This window comes from Camelus bactrianus, chromosome 35, assembly GCF_048773025.1.
Source record: "Camelus bactrianus isolate YW-2024 breed Bactrian camel chromosome 35, ASM4877302v1, whole genome shotgun sequence".
Lineage (NCBI taxonomy): Eukaryota > Metazoa > Chordata > Mammalia > Artiodactyla > Camelidae > Camelus > Camelus bactrianus.
In genome coordinates, this window is record NC_133573.1 from 27,756,083 (window position 1) to 27,778,000 (window position 21,918).

General features: G+C 50.1%; 1 protein-coding gene across 8 annotated transcripts in view; it reads left to right on the forward strand.

Moving 5' to 3' along the window:
- Positions 1-7,340, forward strand: part of SFMBT2 (Scm like with four mbt domains 2) — a 150,674-nt gene extending 143,334 nt beyond the window's left edge. For all 8 annotated transcript variants that reach the window (XM_074358342.1, XM_074358341.1, XM_074358344.1 and 5 more), the window contains one exon: positions 2,605-7,340. In XM_074358342.1, coding sequence (XP_074214443.1) covers positions 2,605-2,745 — 141 coding nt within the window. In that variant the 3' untranslated portion in view covers positions 2,746-7,340. The remainder of the gene's footprint in view (positions 1-2,604) is intronic.
- Positions 7,341-21,918: the final 14,578 nt, after the last annotated feature.

Sequence of the window (21,918 nt, forward strand, 5' to 3'; positions counted from 1 at the left end):
AACCCCCTTTTATGAGCCATACAGTAAGCGAACTACCCAAATTAGTGATTTACTTTGAAAAGAGAAATTGCAGGGTAATTTCAGGTGTAATCCACATGTAGACTGTCCCCTCCTCTTCCTGCTTCTGTAGAACTGAATGTTCCCACCAAGGGGCTGGCAGCCCTCAACTGACCTCTGTATCAGAATAAATGGGATTTTCCCTGTGCTCAGTATAACTTGCTTTCTTTTTAAAAATTTTTTTAATTTTAATTTTTTTTATTTTTAATTTTTTTGGAGTGGAGGCAGTTCGGTTTATTTATTTAATGGAGGTACCAGAGATCGAACTCAGGACCCCATGCACGCTAAGCATACGCTCTACCACTGAACTGTCTCCTCCCCCATGAGTGTAACTTTCAAGTACTTCATCACATTTCATTTCTTAAAAGTGAGGTCCATTTCTGTTAATTCTGTGTCTAACAGAACAAGTGAATTATATAGGCGCATATTTATAAAAACGCATCCTGTCTTCCTCGAAGTCATTCTCTCTTCCAGCAAGCTTAGACTTTGACAGGAGGGGCCCCTCTGGAGCCCATGGGAAAATTAGTGATTGAGCCCGTGGCACCCTGTTCGTATGTGAAGCTCCTCGTAGCACAGTGGTCTGTTCCCAGAGTCTCCAGGGCAGGGGCCTTTGTTTCATTCAGTGTGATATCCCAGGGGCCTTCAGAGTGCCCAGCACTTGGTAGGTGCTCCATAAATGCTTGTTGATTGACTACATGAGCGACCTCCTTCAGTGAAACATGATGCCTGCATATGGTGGCCGCCTTGGGAAATTGTCTGTGGAGAGTTATGCAAATATTTCAGGGCTGATTTTCAGTTGTCATCAACCCGTGTGTCCAAGGATAGCCGTCATGGCCAAGTGCAGGTGTTAGGAGCTGAGCTGCAATTTCCCCCCAAAGTTTAATTTCAGAAAACACCATCGTAGTTCCACTCCTGTCCCTCACTCGCTGTGTGGTCTTAGTTAGATCAGCCAGTTTTGCTGGCCTGCAGCCTCTCTTGTCTGGTTTTGATACCATGTATGTGGGTCTGGCTCTGAGCATGGAGTCAGTTACCAAGCCCCAGACCAGGGGGTACTGTTACTCGCTTCATGACGTTGAGCAGAACGCTCTTTCTCAGTATTTCCAACTCCCCCGACTACAATCAGCCTTATCAGTAGCATCTGAAAGGGAAGTAAAATCACAAGTAAAAGCGCTATGGAAAAGGGAAAGAAAAGATATAAATATAGCTTCAGAAATTCATCAGCCGTTCTACTCATTCGTCTCCTGCTTTCCATGTGGTGGTGGCTGAGGTCAGATCCAAGTCTCAGTTGAGACGTGGCTCAGAGTTGCACACGTCGCAGCTGGTGCTCATCTGTGCGCGAGCAGTAATAGATTGCACTTGCCTCGATGCCTTTGAAACAAATAATTTTTATGGCCGCCCTACGTATCTGGGGGTAACAGTGCATCAGGTGGTTTGTGACACCGACCATGTGATAACATGACACTCACTCTTAGCTAAACCGTCTTTCTAGGGCTAACCGTTCTACCCGTGTTGGTTTTCTGCTTTAGATACTTTCAGGACAGCTGAGTGAACCATTAGTTCAAAGGCGTAAGCTGCCTGTGTGAAATTCAGCAGTACGTGGTGTCGGGGACACATGCCTGCCTGGTCGTGTGGCTTCCGGCAGCCCCGGGGGCCCTGCTTCTCCACGGGCCCGGGGGTCTGGTGTGTGCGCACTTCCGTTTCTGCTTTTGCTCCACCGCCCTGAGTCCTTACCTTGGGTGTGCGTCTCGGAGCCTCATGTATGTCCTCCCTCTGGAACAGGAAGGCTGGCTCGGCGAATAGGAGACGGGGTGGCGCTGACACTCAGTCACCCAGTCAAACGACGTCTAGATAAATAAACCGGATTCTTACAGGAAGTCAGCTGGTGAAGAGGCGGGGCTGTCCAGTGGGGTGATCTGAAAGCTCTGGGGTGAGCCTTTGCACCCTTTCTCCAACAGCGGAGGCAACTTTACAGTCACTGAGTGAATGCCTCCATTGTGGGGCCCGGTGTGTGGAAGCAGAAGGGTACAGGCGACAGCCCAGGGAAGTGGACCCCGAACCCGCGTTCTGGGTGACGCGGGTGTGGAAATGCAGATGGTGGGCGGGGCACGCGTGTCCGACTGCGCGTGTTCTCTGGAGGATGGTGCTGTGCCCTGCCGATGATGAACTGGCAGAGCTTGGCCGGGGAGGGAGTTTCCTGTTAGTGGAGAGCCCTTTTCAGTGCTCACGGGTCACAGCAGAGCGGAGGAGGGACACCGCGCACAGGACGGGCTGGGTCTGGGGGCGGGGGGCTTCCGGGGAGATGGCGGCCCCAGCCCACCCATTCCAGCTCTTCCTCCCCTCCTGCCCAGGCTGGTGCATTTCACCGTAGCCGACATTTCTTGGCGAAAAGATTTTATGAACGGAAAGATGAGACAGCCGTCAAGGAAGAGGCCCTCGGAGCCAGCGCTCCCCAGGCTGGGAGGAGACGAGCGCCCCCACCCCCGCGGCTCGCGTGTCCCGGTGCGCACCGTCCCCCCCTCGGCTCTAACCCGGCTTGTCTTCCCGCAGGACATCGACGGCCAGGCGCTCCTGCTGCTGACTCTCCCGACGGTGCAGGAGTGCATGGAGCTGAAGCTGGGGCCGGCCATCAAGTTGTGCCACCAGATCGAGAGGGTCAAGGTGGCCTTCTACGCCCAGTACGCCAACTGACGGCGCCCGCGCCCGGGCGGCCTGCCGTCTCGGCCGTGCCGGGTCTGGGGGGGGGGGGGGTTCCAGGACAGGAACTTCTGTTTTCCCGGGATGCATGAGATGGTCCATGCACTGAGTGTCCCCCCAGGGCGAGCAGCACGAGGGCCTCCTCCGTCCACCAGCCTCTGCGTGTTCCCTCGTTTCCAAAGCCCCCCCGGGCACCGCGGCGGCGGCGGCGGCGGCGGCGGCGGCGGCGGCTCCTGGAGCGTGTGACTCACAGCGCTGGCGCCAAACCCGCTCCCCGCCTTTCCCCCACCCGAGCCGGGCGGCTTCCTCTGTGCAGGGTTTCCTCAGCCGAGGCCCACGGCCTTTTGAAAACTGAGGCGGGCGATGTCTCTTCCGCGGTGACGCAGGAGGAGCCTGGCTGTGCTCCCTCAGGCGCGCTGTGTTCCTAGACGCCTCCTTCACGCCCACGTGCGCCCGGCCGCCACCGCCGCCTGCTCTCCCGCGCAGCTCCGGGCGCCGTTCCGGGATGGCTAGAGAAGGAAGGACTCCCCCTGTCAGAGGAGCCCCGGAGGGGGTCTGGGCAGTGAAGGAGGCCGCGCACCACCGCGGGGAGACGGATTTTCCTGCGTGACGGGCACATCTGGAAGTCTGCAGCGAGGAGGTGTACCTGCCGTCTTTTATGGAACCTCCAAGATCTCTGACGTCCCGGTTTAGTTGTGACCAGGGCAGGGAGGGACTCTCAGTCTCTCGGGGAATGCTGAGTTGTGCACCGGAGGCAGAGCTGAATCACGGAGAGCGAGCGAGAGGGGCTTGAGGGAAGCTGTGGGTACCCCAGCTGCATCCCCTTAGAGGAGTGCAGTCCTCGTCAGCCCCGCCCTGCACACGCCTCTGCGATGGGGTGAGGACCAGCTCTTGACCCGGCCAGCGGCCTGTGCTATGATCCTGGCTGACGATGACTCACTCTGGACCTCCTCCCGTAAAGGGACAGGTCTGAACTCCTGCCAGCTTGGCGGTGGCAGCGTCCTGCCCGTGCTGTCTGGGAAGGGGCCAGCTGGGCCACGGGGAGAAAAAGGACAGTGACCCTGTGAGTCCCCCAGCTCACCCTGGCTTAGAGGTGGCTCAGGACACTTCTCGGGCAGTTTGCATCCGGCCCATCCTGTCATTTGCAGCGAGATCTGTGGCTCGGGGAACCGGCTGGCCTCTTGTACCAGGCACCGCGTCTGTGCACGCCCGGGAGGGATTCGAAATATTCTTTCAAACCCAAACAGACTCCCGTACTCTGCGGTGGCAGTCGCCCAAATGCCTTTTTAAACTTAAACACGAGGAAGCTGGGCCCGCACCTTGTCCAGGGTGGACGTGAGAAGCAGGGGCTGCCCACCCTTCTCTTAGTTCCTGGCCATGATCACCTTGATCCCTTCTCTTACACGAGGGTCTCAGCAGCGCTGGTGACGCTGTCCTGGGGGGGCTGACGAGCTGCTCTCCTTTCTGCTCCACACGGAGGCCTGGTTATCTGTCAGACTTTGAGACGCTTCGTTACAAATGTAAACCCTGATCGACATTCTGTCACTGACACAGATGAGAATGGAAGACACGTAGTGGTGGATACTATAGGCTCCCCGTGGCTGGTTCCTGCAGTTAGGCTTCAGCGTCTGGCAGGGGACCTTGCCTGGACGCCTGGGTGGCACAGACCTGTGTCCTGGTCCGTGCAGACAGGAATCACTGGCGATGACTCGGGCCTGGCTGGCACTTGGATTTCTCTCCTCTGAGCGCAAATTTTGATCCCCTCTTGGTTCCCCGACCCTTGCCTCCTCAGCCTCTCAGCCACGTGCTTTTGGCCTTCAGTGCCCAGCCCGGTGGAGTGGAACCCTGTCCAACAGTTGGGAGGAGCATCCTGTTCAAGGTCTTTGGCATTTTCCTGCCGTGGACGCGTTTACAATCCATCACGGTGGCCTTTTCAAGCTGAGCTGTTCCTGCTGCGTTTGGGACAGGAGTGAAGGATGGCGAGGGCTGCTGCCCAGCGTGGTCCTTCAGAATGAGCATCACCTTCTCCAGCCCTTTCCAATAACAGCTCCCCGGGGGGCGTCTCAGGAGCCCACCCAGGGGAGCTGGAGCCCTCCCGCCGGGCAGCCCTGGTGAGCCATGGCCACCCGTTGTGGGGGCACATTTCTTGCTTCCCGAGACTCTCCCTGTCCTCAGTCTCTGCGGATCACATCCGCTTGGTGTGTGCCGGGGAGGAGATGCCGCGGCCGAGGCAGAAGAGGCCGGGCCCTGCGGCCAGCGTCACGAAGCCTGTCTCTGCCACCTGCCACTTCCCAGCCCCTCCCTGAGCCCGGAAACCTTTCAGGGCCAAGAAGATGCTTCTGCTCTGAGCATTGTCAGTGTCCTCCAACTCCGATTCTTGGGGGATTTTGGTGACAGTGGGTGTGCTTGCTTGAAGATCATGTTCATGTCTCCATAGGCTTCACCTCTTACCAGCTCTTGTCTGAGAAAAGGGGCCGGTTTCCCAGGACCGTTCTACTGCGTGTTACTGTTCTGTCTCCTTTTGGCAGGAAGAGTCCATATCACACCACCGCCTGCGCCCAGCGTTTCTGGGCTAAAGCGTCTGGCCAGCGATGCCCTCTCCCCTCTTCATCCCCAGATGCTCTGATCCCCCACCGTCTCTCTGACAACGCTGGGACCAGAGTCCTCCCTCGTGTGTGCCTGGGTCCTGCGCATACTGCGTGGCCCCTCTCCTCCCGGAACTGGCCGAGAAGCGTGTTTCCCCTCCGGGCCAAGCAGTCACTCCGCGGTCTGGGCCGCGCGTATAACCTGAAAAGCAGAAATAAAAATGCAGCCTCGCCTTTAATGCTGAGAGTTCCTCCCTCGATCCTGCCCTAAAACCAGCAGAGCCTGAGTCGACCTCTGACCTCTTGACCGCCTTTATCCTGTGTTAGGGAAACATCCTATCCACAGAAGTGTCAACCTAAACAACCCGAAAAGAGCAAAGCATAACCGGCATTTACAGGAGAACGTCTTCGCTTAAAAGAAAAATAGCAACAGAGAACTTATCCATCACTTCTAGAATTGGGTTCATTTGCTCCAGGTTGGACTCGCTCTGCGTCTTTGAGCTGTACAGCTGTGCGGTTGTTTTGCCTTATGTGACCATGTTTGAGGGGTGATTTCCTGTGTTTGCTTTGATTTGTTCAATAAATGAAAATGACTCAGATCTTTTCACCGCCGCCACCTCCCTGCAGTCTCTGGAAGGTTGATCGTGATCCGCCTTTGAAGGCTGGTTCCGTTTCCTGAATTCACGTCCTAGAGTTTTGAGTGTTATCAGGCTGTGCTGAGGCTGGCCTTTACCTCTTAAACCAAACACCCCTTCCTGAGGGCTGTTCTCCCTTTGTTTTGGAGGCCTTTTGGGGGTTTCACACTTCGTTGGTAGAACACCCGTTTGTATTTATTTCTGTCGATAGAACTTAGAAAAGCGCTCGTGCGAAAATCTTTGCGGTTTGAACGTCAGGTTGCTATTTGGGTAAGATGGAGAATCTAAGCTCCAGTCTTGCTTTCTTGTCTTGAGAAAGTTGTGACCAAGCGTGCAGTTATTTGGGGGGAAAAATGGTAAATTAAGGTATCTGTAGTTTTGAAGGGAAAAATATCTTTGCAGAGACATACACGGCCCCTGACTCTTTTGTGCAATAATCAAACAGCAAAGGAAGGCTCTGTTGGCAACTGTCACAGTGGAACGATTAGCTTTTTCCTTCACTGTTCTTTTCTGTTCAAGACTTTTCTGAAAATTGCTTTACTCCCTTCAGCTCGGTTGAATTTTCAGGTTGGTTGGTTAACCCTCCCAGCTTTGGCCCCTGGAGTTGCTTTACCCCATAGCTGGAACACGACGTGATATGATCACATTGTGCCAAGTTTGACCCAGTTGACTGACCTAAAAATTCAAAGTGCTGACGCACGGTGCTGCCTTGGGTTCTGGTTCGTAAAGGCGTCTCTGGTTTAGATGAGCAGCAGTAACGCACTTCCCTGAGACGCACACTTTCTGTCTCACTGGTTTTGTTTAAAAATGGCCAAGATCGGGTACCAGCGAGTGCCAGTAGGTCAGGACCTCTGTCGCCGGACGGAGGGGGGCTTCCTACGGCCCGAAGAGGCGCGTTGAAGAAAAAGTGAAGTTCTGACAAGTGCTTGTTGAAAGTCACCTGATGATGGGAAACTGGAGACAAAATGTTTTAAGTGACAGAAAAAAACAGTTGTCTCGTTTGTTCTGCAAAACGGGAGTGGCATGATGTCTGGAAACGTAAACTCTCTGTCCTCGTGACCGTCCAAAGCCCTCTTGCTGTTTCGCATTCCAGTTTGAATAGTTTGTATCGGAATTTGATTCGTATCTTGTGTGTTTTGGTGCATAAAAGGGAAAAAAAATTGGTGTTTTTGCTTTCGAGGTTTGCAGGACGAAGGGCATGTTGTTGGTTTGCTGTAAGATTGTATTCTGTATATATGTTTTCATGTAAATAAATGAAAATCTATATCAGAGTTATATTTTAATTTTTATTCTAAATGAGAAAAAAGAAACCCTTTTTACTTGAAGAAAATTGTAAGCCACGTTGTTAATAAAGTGAAAATAAATTCTATGGTGGTGTTTGTGTCTTTGTGGAGAAACTTATTAAGTATTATTTTTAAGGTTTGTGTTAAGATTATTTTTTTTTCCCTCCTGCCAGGCACTAAAGCCAGTGTTTATAGGGTTTTAATAACCATGGTTCTCAAAATCCTCTTACGTCTCAAGGTCACCTGCCAGCTCTGAAAACTTGTTACTTAGGAACTTGTGTTTATTCTTTGTATTAAAACATTACTCTGTATGCTCACAAGAGGGCCTCTAGCCTTCCCATTTTCCATGATTTTAGTTATTTTATGATTACTTGGTGCATTAGTTGGAACACTATTTTATGTCACTGCCCTGAGTGTGTCACAGACAGGTCCTGGGCGTCCACGTTGGAAGAGGGAGAGACACCTTCGCACCCGTCTCGGGGTCTCTGTCGCCAGGGAACACGCTGCTTTCTCTCCCCTCATCCGCGGCTGCCTCGGGTAGCACCCCTGGGGACAGGTGAGGTGAGGGGGTAAGAGGCATGTGGGGAGAGGAGGTGGGCGAACGCTGAACAGTTCCTCCTCCCCATCACCCGCGATCCCAGGCATCTTTAAATACATTCTCTTGCCCTGTGGACAGTTAAGTTCTGCATATACAATTTTTGGTTTCATTTTTAATTATGAGAACTTTTCCTCTTTGTAAAGATTTAATAACAAAACAAAGCCTCAGAGGGCAGACAGAAGTGGGAAGCACTTTTGGTCATTTTCTCAAAACGGTCCAGAGGCAGATCGGCCAGGGTTACGTGGCAGAGTACACACGACCACTGTGTTTCTATTTGGGATGAAGGTCTTTGATGACACATTTAAGGACTGACTACACAGGAACATGGAAACCTAACTCTTTTCCAGACCTCTAAGTTGAATGAATCAAGGCAAAAAGTAAATTTACATTTCTCTCCGTGTTGCCACCGAAAGCCTATTTCTCATTTTTGCAAGGTAGCAAGGTTGTTTGCAACTTTCTGGTCCCTGGATGCTGCTTCCTCTTTGTACTGGTTTTTGGCACTGCTCCTATTTGATTCCAAGGCTGTGGAAGAGCATCCTTAAGGGAGGTGCAAAGGCTGCATTACAAATACTGTTTCTGTGGACGTGACCTTGGGTGACTCTAGGGTGAGACTGGACATTCCTCATCAGAATGTCTTGGCCACCATCTCCCTGCCTCCATCACTGCCCCCCTCAGTGGGAACCTTAGGGACCAAGGCTCGACCCAGTCAAACCCTTGAGAGCTGGGGTTCCTCCCACCATCTCTGGATTCCAATGAAATACACACCTCAAGTTGCAGGATTTGGCTTCCAGGAACCACATCTGACCAGAAGGACTGGGTGATGAAAGCTGACTCTCCAGGAGTGAGTCTCCTGAGCATCAGCTGGGATCCAGGAAGGAGGTGGGAAGGAGCTGGCATGAACGTGGTCGGTCTGTGTGATCCATCTGGGGGCCGACGGGTCTCACCTACTGGGGGAACCATCTTCCCTAAACAGAGGCCAGCCCTACGACACACCAGCTTGTGCATGCTTTCCCTCTCCCTGCCTCGATTTCCACGTTCCCTCATTCCTGCTGCCCTGGAATTTTCTTCCACAGTGAATACGCTAGCATAGGAGTCTTGCCTCAGACCTGGTTCCCTTTGGAACCCCAGATAAGATAGTAGCTGCCTGGAGTTTTCTAGAAAACAGAGCCTTCAGATGGCATGTGGGATCAGCTTGCCACCTGCCTGAAAGCCGTGGGGACCCCGGGGCTCCCAGTCCGCAGGGAGGACGAGTCCCGTCCACGGCATCCCAGGCACTGACGCTCTGGAAGAACAGTGGGTGGGCGGCCAGGCCGCGGGCAGGGCCCATGACATTCATCAAGGGAAAGGGAAGCAGCGGCGTAGGAAGGCAGATTGTCAGTTTGGCTGCATCTCAGACAGCCCTCAGAGATGCTCTCTGCTCCTGCGGCCACAGGGAAGACCGCTGAGAAGTCAGGCCCAGGGTCAGAAGATGGCCGAGCGGCAGAGGATGTGACGGGTGCAGCCTTCTGCAGAGCCAGGGCCCCGCCGGTGACAGTGTGAACCTCTGGCAACCTGGGGCGGGGTCCCCTGGGCACCACAAGCCAAGAATCCTGTGTTGCCCCAACGCCTCTGGGTTAGCAGAAACACACCCCCACCCCGGACACCGGAGAACAACTGCGCCTGATGCAGGCGCTTTGCAAAATGGCACGACTTGCTCTCCCGATGTGCCCCCGCCCGCTCCCTCCCCACAGTCCCTTCCCCGTGAACCGGACATCTCAGCACAGCCGGGCGGGGGGTGACAACCCTGACGTGGGGAGGACAGCCCGCACACCACAGGGATGACGGGACGTGGCTTACACGCTTGGCAGGAGCCGGGGGGCTGACGTGGGAGCAGGTGAGGGGTCAGACCAAGCTGGGCAGGACGTAAGCCTGGATGTGGGGGGTTTGGGGCGCTGGGCATTCACCTGTGACTTGGGATTTAATATCCTTGTAAGGATGGCTTGGAGCAGGTCCAGTGAGGACCTGGGATGGTTTCCAGATGTGGGTCTACAACAAACAAGGCCGAAATCCAGAGCATAGTATCAAGGAAGAAGTCAGAAGGCGTATGGGACCATAATGGATACACGGTGAGTCAGGGCTGCGCGCCTTCCTTTATCGTTTGCAGGGACATTGGACTTGCCCTCTTGGGAAGAAAACGAGGGCCTCTTGTTCTCAGGCTGAGAGGCTTGCTCTCCCGGGACAGTAGGTGCATCTGACTCGCACACAGGACTACACTGACCGTGTTGGGTTCATCAGTGCACCTCCCCAGGTTTGGTTGCCTGCACGATTTTCAGGCTTGCATCTCCTTTATGGATAAACCCGGTCTCTGTGGCTGTTACTTCACGTCCCGACACCGCCAGCTGTCGTGGTCTCCCCCAGGGTGAGGATGGGGTCCCGCGCGCCCTCTCACCCGCTCCCCTGGGGCAGCCACAAGCCCTCTAGTGCTTAGAACCCATTGCGCCAGCCCCATCAAAGCTGCAGCTCCTCCCATCGTGCCTGGACCCAGACGAAGCCCCGGATGTGGACCCTGGCTGCTTCGGGTGACAGAAACTGGCCGTGCAGCGAGTTAAGGTCCCACGGGCAAGCTTGGAGACAGGATCCAGCCAGCAAATAAATTCCTCTACCATCCTCCCCCGGATGAATTTTCCCCCATAGGGTGGTCTGGGCGGTCTGTCCAGAGACCTCCCTCGTGTCTGAGCAGTGAGCCCTGCTCCTGCGTGGGTCACGGCCGGCTCCGCCGTGCACTGCTCTGCACTGTTTCCTCCCTCCCGTGCCTGACTTCCCTGGGGTTCCACCAGCAAAGCTTCAACTTGTGAGCGTATCTCAGGGTCTCTTTCCTAGAGAACCAGCCTGAGCCCGGAGGCAGCTGTCATTACAGTCACACCCGATGTGCAAATAATAATGACAAAATATTCCGGTGTAACCCGGCCATCTCTGGAGCCCGGGAAATCCACCAGCCTCGTGGGGTCGGGAGGCTTGCAACGTGATTCTTTTTTGACTTACGACGTGGCTTGAATGTCGAAGTTTAAAATGTTCTTTCTGGTGATTAAAGTAACGTGTGTACATTAAAGAAAACTTGGAAAGTCTTGGGCAGTCATTAAATTGCCCCGTTATCTCACTACGTCCAGTTACCACTTTATCATATTTCCATGTGTATATATTAGGCAACATTGAAATCAAGTTGTTTATCCCATTGAAAAATCCCCACTAGAGGTTATTTTGTAATCATGTTCTCTGGGGTGGCGTTAAGTATTTTTATGTAGCTAATGTCTTCGGTGTAATTTCTAAGTAATTCAACATAACACATGTTTATATACCATCCACCCAGATTCTAGAAATATTACCATTTTGCCGTCCTTGGCTTCAGATTTCCTATTTTATAAAGTCCTACAGATGGAGTTGAAAACCGCTTTGTCTCCTCCCTGACTGTGTTAGCCTCCCTCATATCCCAGAGGGAACCACAATTCCAGTTTTGCTGTTTTCCATTTCTAGACACAATTTTTACCCCGTGACAGCATTTTAATGCAGTCGCAGTAACGTCCACCACCGTCTTGGGGGTTTTCAGCACGTCAGTGAGTGTTATCCTCCTTGCATTGTATTGCAACTCACTCTGTTTGTTCAGCATTATATTTACGAGATTTATGCGTGTCCGTCTAACTATCTAATGCATCTCTTTTCACTACCACATAAATTCCATCAACTATACCATGGCTGACATCCCTTCTATGGGTGGACCATTCTTCTGTTATTTCAAAGGACGCGGCTGTGAAGATCTGTATGGGTCTTCCTCTGCACACGTGCCGCAGTGTTGCTGAAGGACGTCTCGGATGGTGGAACCGCTGGGCGCGGACTGTGCACCTGCTCGACCTCACTGGGCACTGCGGTCACGTCCCAGGCGTCGGTACCGGTTTGCGCTCCTGCCTGAGTGGATGAGCGTCTCCCCTGCGCCACACCCTCGTCCAGACTTGGCAGAGTTTGTTGATGGTAACTCAAGATCGTTTCCATTCATGTATCTCTAATCAGTGACTAGTCTCTGGTCACTGGTGAAGTGACCATCTTCTTATACGCCTACTGGCCATTTCTGCTCTTTCTTTTGTGAGTGCCTGCTCATAATCCGTGCAGGCGGTCCTCACTCTCTCCCCCTCTACACTCCCCCACAGCCGGCCCTTGATTTTTAAGGGTTTTAAAAGATAACTGCTTGACGTTAACCCCATACCAACTGTTTGTGTTGCAAACTTGTCCCTCCGCTCCGTTTTTAATCCTTTTACTTCATTTTGTCCGTCGGAACTCAGGAAGGTCTTTGTCTCCACGGCCTTCAGTATGTCATTGCCTTCCTTTACGATTCTTAACTTTTACTCTCTGAATGTTTAGGAAACCATTTCTAGTCCAAAGACATTGAGATGGTTCCTCATATTTCCTTTCAAAAGTTAAGACGTTTCACCTTCTCCAGTCTCTCTAGGATATGTGGGGGTTGGCATTTCCAGTGTTGTTCCGAGCGGTGGTACCAGTTGACGACACTGCTGCCCTCTGAGAGTTTTCCCTGCTCCACGTCCTCATCAGGACTTGGCAGTGTTTTTGTACTTATTGCCATTCTGATGAGTGTGGAGACAGTGCAGGAACGGAAGGAGTGAGGCAGTTACATGGCTCTATTCTAATGGCCCCAAGAACCTGTCCTTTTCCCACTGGCCTGCCACCTCACCTGGTCATGTTTCAGGTTCACACATACGTGTGGGTCTGTGCCTGACGCTGTATTCCGCTCCACGGGTCTGTTTGCCCATCCCTATGCCGTTACCGCACGAAGTATTCTGGCTTCGTAAACCCGTGACACTTAGAAAGGGAATCTCTCCGTCTTATTCCAGTCGCCTTGACTTTTTTTTGACCTTTCATTCTCCATCATCAATTCTGGGCATAACTTGTTGAATTCCATGGACAACTCAGTTGGAATATGGATTGGAATTAGATTAAATTTGTGGGGAAATTTGAAGAGCATTAACTTCTTTTATCCTGTTGCCTCCTTCTGTCCGGGAGACGGCATAATCATTAATTCATTTATATCTTTTTTAAATCCTTCAATATGTTGTGCTGTCTCTCTCCATAAGAGTCTTACACGTATTTTATTAACTACATTCCTTATATATTTTATAATTTGCGGGTTTTTTTTCTATTTTGTTGGCTACTCCTGGGAACTCTATTGACTTCTACATGCTAGCATTCTACCCGGAAACTTCCACAAACTCGAAAGGAACTTCCACCCTGAACGTTTTGCCCTGCTTTTCTAGCATTGGGTGGCTTTTATGGGTTTGGAATTTTCGTTTTCAGGATCACTTTGAGTGGAGGTTTGGTTTTGTCTTTATTTATTCCTCTTTCCCTCTCCTGCTTATTGAATTAATGGTTTGGCAAGTACTTGCATCCGTCCCGTGGCCCGATGCAACAGAACCAGGTCTTACCCTGTTGGGGAGGGGAGCATTCCTGGCCCATGGTGATACCCAGTCACGGAGCCAATCATCCGCCCCTGTGTTTCACTCCCCAGTGGCTAGTCTCTGTCCTCATCCTGCTGCTTTCCAAGTCCGTTCTGCTAGGGTCAACCTCACCTTGCCATTGGAGAAGGTCCACGCTGGCTTTTGGCTCCAAGCCCTGAGCCCATCTCCCGCCCCATCCCTCATGGAACCCTTTCCCCAAAGAACAGAGCTCCCAGTTACAGCTGTTTGGGTCCCACTCCAGAGCCCAGTGAGCCTTAGGCTGCAGCCCCACTGCCCACTTTGTGTTTCTCTGCCTTTTCTGATCAGTGGAGGTGTTCACCTTAACTTTGAGTTACGCCACGATTTTCTCGTTTACCTGTCCTTGCTCTGTGTTTTGAACAGAGGACGTGTGTCCAAGTTTAAACTGACACAGCTCTCTTGCCTGAAAGTCTCTCCAATAGTACCTTCAAAAATCGTCTTCCAAGCAGCAGGTGGTATCAGAACATGTGCTGAGAATGAAACTACATTCTGCATTATCCAGGCTACTTAGAAGTGAGGTTTTTTTTTTTCAGCCCGTATGAAAATTCCTATTGGCATGGGGTTCATTTAAGTTACAATTCCCAAAATGCTTAGCTGGCTGACATTTCTAAATGTCTCTTCTGCATAGGTTAACTCTTAGTAAAACCTCAGCTTTCTACAAATGGTTTGAAAAAACTGCTTTGCGAGTTACCCACTCTGACTCCCCGTCATGAATCCCTGTAGCTGAGAGGCGTGAAGCTGGCGTGGTGTGGCGTTGACAGCGGGTCTGTGCTGTTCTCTGCCAGGTGCTAATCAGGAGTCTCTCGGCCACAATCTGAGCAAAGCGATCCGTTCTCTCCCCACTGTCCGCGTAGACGATCAAGTGCTGACACTGTCTAAATACAGACATTGGTGCTACTTGGCACCTGTCAACGGACTGACTTGAAACAGGGCATCCTTCATATGTAAATGGGCTGATCTGTGCCGTCCCCGTAATTCACACGAATGAACTGAAATGGAAACATTTTATAAGACACGTAAGCATATGTGCAGCTGATCGTTTTTAGGAGAAATTTAAGAAAACATTAATTCGTGGAACAAAATGTTTCACACCTACTCAGCAGAGGAACTAGGCTGAGTCCATTAGGACAAAGAAAAGCACTGTGCTCACTGGTCTTAGAAGGGCAGGACCTGATCATCACACCCCAAGGTTCTTTTCTCAAAACAAACAAATCTCCTCCCTCCAGGGCCACCTTGCCACCAGAGGATGGACTAAAGCATTTGCTTTTTCATCAGAAATACTATGAATTGTCCGTATTTACCTTGTGCATTTTCTGTCTCCCCCACGAGAATGTAAGCTTGGGGAGGACAGGTCATGTTGATTGCTTTTTTCTCTTCTGCTGTGTCTTTAGATTCGGGCACAGAGTCAGTTCTCAGTGAACTCGTGTTTGAGTAAATCGCTGAGCTGAGCTCTGTACACGAGTCATCTCACTGAATTATCACCGCAGTTACTTGAGGAAGTTACTACTTTCCCCACGCTGACAGTTGAGGAAAACGAGGTTTAGGAGAGGAGAGATTAAGTGCCAGTGTATCAGGATTTAAAGCTCAAGTCTGTCCGAGCCCAGAATCCTCTCGCCCACCCCTCCAAGAGCCCCAAGCTCGGGGAGCAGGAACCCACGTTAGAATCAGTAAACAGGCCCTTTTGGAGGGAGATGCTTTCACTCCATTTTCAGGACGATCAGACTGTGCTGGCAGCATAATGACATTTAAACATTTTGATTTCCGGGCTGAGAGGCAGCTGCGGAGAACGTTGTGAAGGAGTGTGGACAACGTGCAGGCGAGGGCCAAACAGGGTTCCTTTAACTTAATGATTTTGGAAACTGTTTATACCGTTGGTATATTAAACGCTGTGGAAATTGTTCTTGAGTCTTGGTGAGAGAGGGGCTGCATTCGACCTCCTCATCCATCTGTGTGCACAGGCGACACGATGGCTCCCGAAAGCAAACCTGTGATAACCGCGTCTCCTCCAGCTCGCATTTCAGCATCAAAATAATAGAGTGAAGATTACAGTCTTGGACATCGTACTGTTGCAAGATGAAATCAAGCAGTTTAGCTTCAGGGGAGGGGAGGAGAGAGGAGTGGCGTCGGAAGGTGGTTTATCAGCTGGTGACGCTGAGCTCCTGCTCCTGAGAACGGAACTTCCCGTGGCAGTGCAGCCCTCCGAGTCCTTCCCGCGCCTGGGAAGTCGGATCGTCTCACTCAGCGGTGCCGAAGCTGACAGATCCCAAACAAACAGAGACAGGAATCACTGGAGAGTGCGCCGTGATCTGGCAATGTGGAAACTGCAAATGATAATATTTTCCCCTCGAGTAAATGAAAGATGCAGAAGAACGACCACTCAACACAGCAGTTTGTGTAATTCCTCGGTAGCAAGCTATTTTATCACGTTGTGTATTTCTTATTACTATCCCAGTAATGAATGCACAAAATTAAGCTTAAAATAAATTACTAAATAAATTACTAAAATTTTTTTTAATTATTTTTTTTTTTTTACATAAAGCGCTGTCAAGAACTGTCACAATGCTCTAGCAACCCACGGCATACATCTTTTGAAATGTCTGTGCATTTTACTGAGCGCTCTGCTTTTTTATGGTAAGGCTAAGTCTTCTCTATGTCAGGGAATTTTTCTAATCTGTTTTCAGTCTGTTATTACATGTAGGAATCCTGGTCCTAAAGAAAAAGAAAAATTTAGCTCTGCCAGAAATATTTTTTACAATCTTGATATTATCCTAATAAGAGCATGTGCTTTTCTGCGGAAGGTGATATGGAAATGCAACACCGGCAGTGATGCTAATGTTAACTCACAGTATGCGATGGTGCTTTGGTGGTGGTTCTCTATTTGAACACCAGGAGCTCAGAACTACGAGAGATGCAGTCCGCACAGCACACAGATTTGCCGTCTAGGAGTTTACAGCTTTCTAAAGAGCAGCTGGAATCAGAGTTTTTAACGTTTGTCTGGTTCTCACTCTCAAAACAATGTTCACTGCAAGATCCAGGTCTTCGGTCAACTCCCGATTATTCAGAACGCTAATTCGTCTCCCCATCTTTGAAGACCTTGCCTTGTCAGTTTCACTGCTCATAGTGACAGGACACAAAGAAGGCAAAACTCACATCAGTGTGGATGCGAGAAGTCCGACCAAAGATGAATAAGGGAACGTCTGAATCCTGTGGGTGTTGGTGATTTCCTGCTGTCAGTCACAGGGCTCACCTAGAACGGCCATATTCAACACAAGGGTGCACATCCTGTGTCTGCCAGGTCCTTGATGTGGACAATCTTTGTTTATCTCTGCCTTGCAACTGTCGGTTTCATCTTTGTCTTTACTGTTTCCTCTAAGGCTTCATGTAACTCAATTTCCTACCACAGCAAGTTGGAAACTTTCACTTTTCAGTTGCCCATTTTCTAATGAAAACTGGCACATCATATTTGCAGAGACGACAGGTCAACCCAAGGGAAGTCTCTGGAGTGTGTAGACGGGCAAGGTGCTGAGATGGAAACACTGTACCAGAAGCGACACATAAAGGACCAGGGCAAGCCAGGTGGCCCTGTCCTGTGGCCAAGCAAGTCTTGAATGCCCCGGGGGGTCAGTGTGCTTGGAATAGCAGGGATTCTCAAATATTATCTCTGAAGGTTGCTTCTCTAAGCAGCTGTTATGAAGGCACCAGAATTGGCGAGACCCCAGATAGTAAATCAATGCCTGCACTTAACCAAGGAAACTTCATGTGCTTTCTGATCGATGCAGAGCTGGTTACCAAGCCAAGGCTAACTGGGAGCAGAATGATGGAGTTTTATAGGAACTTGGCAAAAGTGGAGGAGATTCTGTCAGGGCATCTCATAGATGTCTGTGCTCTGCCCAGTCTTTGTCCTGCTTAAAGTGAGTGAAAACAGGAAGCTGCCTCAAATGGATGCAAGGTATGTGCAAATGAATGCCCAATTACTAGAAAGGGGAATCCTTGGTAAATTTTTGGTGGGTTGTTCAGAATTAAACTGCGAGTGGATAGAAGGAGTAAGTTGAAATATAGTAAAGCATGCACTTCTAAATGTGCTAAAGAGTATAACTCAGAAATCATTTATCAAGGTCTAATTTATTACATTCAACCCGGTAAACATCTATTGCATGGTGCTCTCACATTGTACAGCCTGTGAAAAGTGAAAGATACTGATTCTCAAAGACCAACATATTATAATGACAAAGTCAATGAATAAGGCAGAACAGTTGATCCTAGTCAGGGGAGCTGACTACGGCTCCCTTTGGGGTGTTTGGGAGGTGCTGGTCAGAGAGGGTCGCTTGGAGAAAGTAGACCCCAGGTGGGAGGTGGGAATGGAAGGACTGGGCCAGCAGGTGCTGAGAACGGACAGAGGAAGAGTGCAGGCGGGAGGGGCCAGGATGCAGGCTCACTGGTCAGCCTTCAGCAAGAACATTGATGGAGGATGCTGTGTGCACTCTCAGAGTGGCTAATACAGCCGGGGAGGTGCACCGAGGAAGTCCTCACCTGAGTGAGTGTATGCAGAGTTGCTTGTGGATGGAATTGGGGCTGGGGCTGGGGACTGGCTGATTACAAAAAAACATAGTTTCAGTGTAATGTGGGAACGATTTGTACCGCCAGCTGTGCCAACCTCTCCTGCCAACCTTGGAGTGGGGACCTGATGGGAAACACTTAGCAGAGCCACTAAGACAAGCTGGGATCTATGGACTGGACAGTTCCCACAGTCCCTCTTGGCGATCAGAGTTTCCCAGTTTCAAGTTTTCTCAGATTAACACCCCTTACTTATAGCCAAGCATCCAGCCTTGTTCCTACGGCATCTCTTTTGTTCAGTGTACCCTTGTTTATTGAATTGGTTTCTCCACTAATCTGTAAATTCCCAGAGGCCACAGACCACATCTGCTCTCTCTTCTCAGTACCTCCAGCCAGGTAGCAGAGCAGCATACCATCTGGTTGGTGTTCCATCAGTTCCTGTCCAGTTTAGGGGTTGACACAGGGGCCTCCAAACACCTGCGTTATTTTTTGAGCACACGCAGAAGAGACAGGGCGTCTCCATGACCTAAAGAGCAAACTCTTCCCTGCGGCACGCCGGAACTGCTCAGCGAGAACACAGCTCCGACATCCCGTAGTCTGCCGCTTCGAAGTCTTTGATGCGGCTTAAATGGAGGGACCCGATACAGCTCGTTTAATTAGCCTGCCATTTTAACTGAATGTTCTTTGACTTAATTTTATCTCCATGAGTATAAAGTATTGAGAGACTCTCCCATAAACATGGAGTTGCCTCTGACAGCTTCTGGAAAGGAGCCCCAAGGGGGCAGCTTGGCGATTTACAGCACTAACAGCATCGAGGAACAGCTTTGGCACCAGAAGCTTCTAGGGCTTAATTACCGCCTTTAAAATTTAAGCCAGAGTTAGGCACTAAGCAGTACCCAGCAGAGCGGGAAAAGCATAATTACACAGCAAACAAAAGGCTAGTAAGATGATGTTGGCATTATTCTTCATCATAGGTCCTTGGGAGGCCTCAGCCTACAGAGTTCCCCCTTCTTTCCATGGTTAACATTATCCCTTCTTTATGTGGTCTCTGTTATCCATGCAAAGGGACCTGACCCCTTTGAACCCAACTGAAGTATTCTATCCAGAGTTACTACAAGACTTTTACCTGCTCCTTTGAAAAACCAAGATGTTTCTGCTCCTTTCAGTCTCTGGCCAAGGATATAAAAATTCCAGCAGTCTCAGAAAAGTGTGCATATACTTTTAATCCCATGAACCACCCATACCGCCTTGTCTCCCATTTAACTACTGAAAATATGCCACATTTTTCAGGAAGATTCAGAGTTCCAAAAACAAAACGCATATAGGAAGCCACAGGTGATGCTGGCTTCCTCTCTATTTTAAGAACTAACAATTTAGGGAATAAAGATTTTGTCTAAGGGGAAAGCCTTTCGAAATGGGAAATCACTTTTCATTAAGAAGGAGTCGGACCCTAACCCCGAAAAGTTCTTTGTTTAATGGGGAAAGAATGCCTCTGATGCTCCCGTCTGTTCAGCTGATTGTGCTTGAAGAATTTAGCAGCTTGGAGTCTGAGGGGGATAATCTGAAAACCAGCCACGGGTGGTCCAAGTCCTTGGAAAAGGCGTAAAACCTAAGTGCGTGGGAGCTGAATTTCAAACATGTCTGGGAATCCTGAAATCTACTTTGGGCAACCAAACTAAACATTTGGGTCATCTGGGAGCTAAGAGCTCTGCGGAAACAGAAACTGCAGAAGAGGAAGGGGTGGCTCACCCCTTTTTACCGGCTGCACCCCCATCTCCCAGGACTCCTAGCTCCTGACACATCCTCTGGCCCCTGTTAGAGCTATTTATAGTCCCCCAGTTTGATGTTGTCACTGCCTTCTCTCTGCCTGGCTATCAGATAACAGCTCAAACATCACCTTCCCCGGGGGTAAGACTTCACTGGCTTCCCCCGGCTGGCCGTAGACACTGCCCCCACCCTGGCTGTTTCTTTGGTTCTCCATTTAACGTCCTCATTACACTGAAATCTCTATTCAGTCTCCCTGAATTCTGGAGATCTTGAAAGACGTCTTGATTTCTGTAGCCACACAACTCAGCACACACAGGTGCTCAACAAATATTTACCGACAAACAGAACTCCCGGTCACGGGAGCTCTCGTAGTGTTGACCTGATTTCACATGCCACCATTCTGCAAGTGTCATATCAGCTTTCTGATGTCGTAGAGATATGCCTGTCGGAAAGCTTGCAAGTCATTTTAAAGTCTGGGTCTAGTGGGTGGATGGATGGTGACCTGAAACAGTCTCTCTTCCCAGAAGACAAAACGAGGAGAAACTGGGTGTGACTAGAAGAGACCCACCCCCACTCGCAGTCGTGTGAGCGCGACATGGAGTGGGTAATAGTGCGGCTTTCACAGAGGAGGAGAAATTCACTTAACAGGGTGGATGGTGCTGAGTTACCAGCCTCCTCAGCAGACTGAACGCATGAGTCAAGGGCCAGAAATCGTTTTGTGAGATTGTGTAGTTGAAGGATAAATTCCTGGGTGTAAATAGCAGGAGATGCTTGCTTTCTATGGTGTGTGGGGTTGGGGGGCAGGGGAGAGTTCAACAAAATAGTCTTCCTAAAGCCTTGGTATTATTTTTGCTTGTGTGTGTTTATTCACATTGTGACAGGAAGACTCAGGGAGATACGTTAGATCACTTACGTGTAGGTGTCCCTCGCCTGTCAGGAAGCAGAGCCGTGATGGGGACAGGACACAGGTGTAGTCCACCAGGGCCTGTCTTGGTACCGTCACTCCTGGTTGACCTTGGGAAGGACACGTCACTTCTCTGGGCTTCAGTTCTCTCACTTGCAGAGTGAAGGGTTTAATCTAAGTGACCTCTTCCTGGCTCTCAAATCCTGCTGAGGTGGGAAGCCCCATGAAAAAGACCAGCAGGACCTCCACACAGGGCCACTGCTCTCCTGCCGGCACCATCCGGTTCCCTGGCCCAGAGGCTCTATCTCGCTTTTTGCCTCTGAAACGGCTTACTTACCCCAAGATTCTATTGGTTCCCTGGGCTAACTCCTGATTGGTCCATTTGTAGCACCTCATTTGCATGGAGCTCACCCCCAAATGGACCATTTCTATCACTCCTGATCAGTCCATTTCTACAAAGCTTGTTCCTAATTAGTCAACTTTGTTACACCTCATTTGCATATGATGTTGCAAAGTGTAAACTGGCAGCCGATAAGAGCCTGTGTAGACCTGCAGACGGGGTCCGGAGCTTGGAGTGTTCACTCCTCTGGGCCCGCTGGCGTAGTAAACCTGAGTTCTTCAGCCCCACCGAGTGCTGCTTGGTCTCTCGCCCAGATCCAGGTTCCTGACACAACTGAGCTGTAACACACTTTGCTGCAACAAGGTCTCTTCTTGATGGTGTTTCTAACACTTTTTATAGAGCATTTGTGTTTTATTCTCTAAGAATTATCTTATTATATACTGTAGAAGTGTAGGTGGTTAATAAACAGTAAGTCACCGACTTTTCACTCTTAAGTTTCAGGAACTGAGGTTTCTGCCCTAAATACACTTGCATGTAATCTGTTTGGCAAAGAAATAAAGGCAGGAAGGAGGTGGGCGCTGGATGAGGTAGACCAGATGCTCATTGTGCTACGTCCTTTGTGGCTTTAAGGATGTGAGGGGTTTAGCTCCCTGAATAAATCTTTACCCTGAGCAAAAACGTTCAGTAGGGAATTTTCAGGAAGTGCAGACTCTAGGGCACTGAGAACACTTTTTCTCCCTTTGATTATTTTGGTGACCTCTGTGAGCACAATACCTCTTGATACACACATAGTTCCTGCTTCACGGGGCTCTGTGCTCATGGCCACCGGTTATCAAGTGATTGATGTACTAACTACTGTATATAAAATAGATAAACAGCAAGGTCCTACTGTAGAGCACAGGGAACTATATTCGATATCTTGTAATAACCTATAATGAAAAAGACTCTGAAAAGGAATATATATCTGCATATGTATCAATGAATC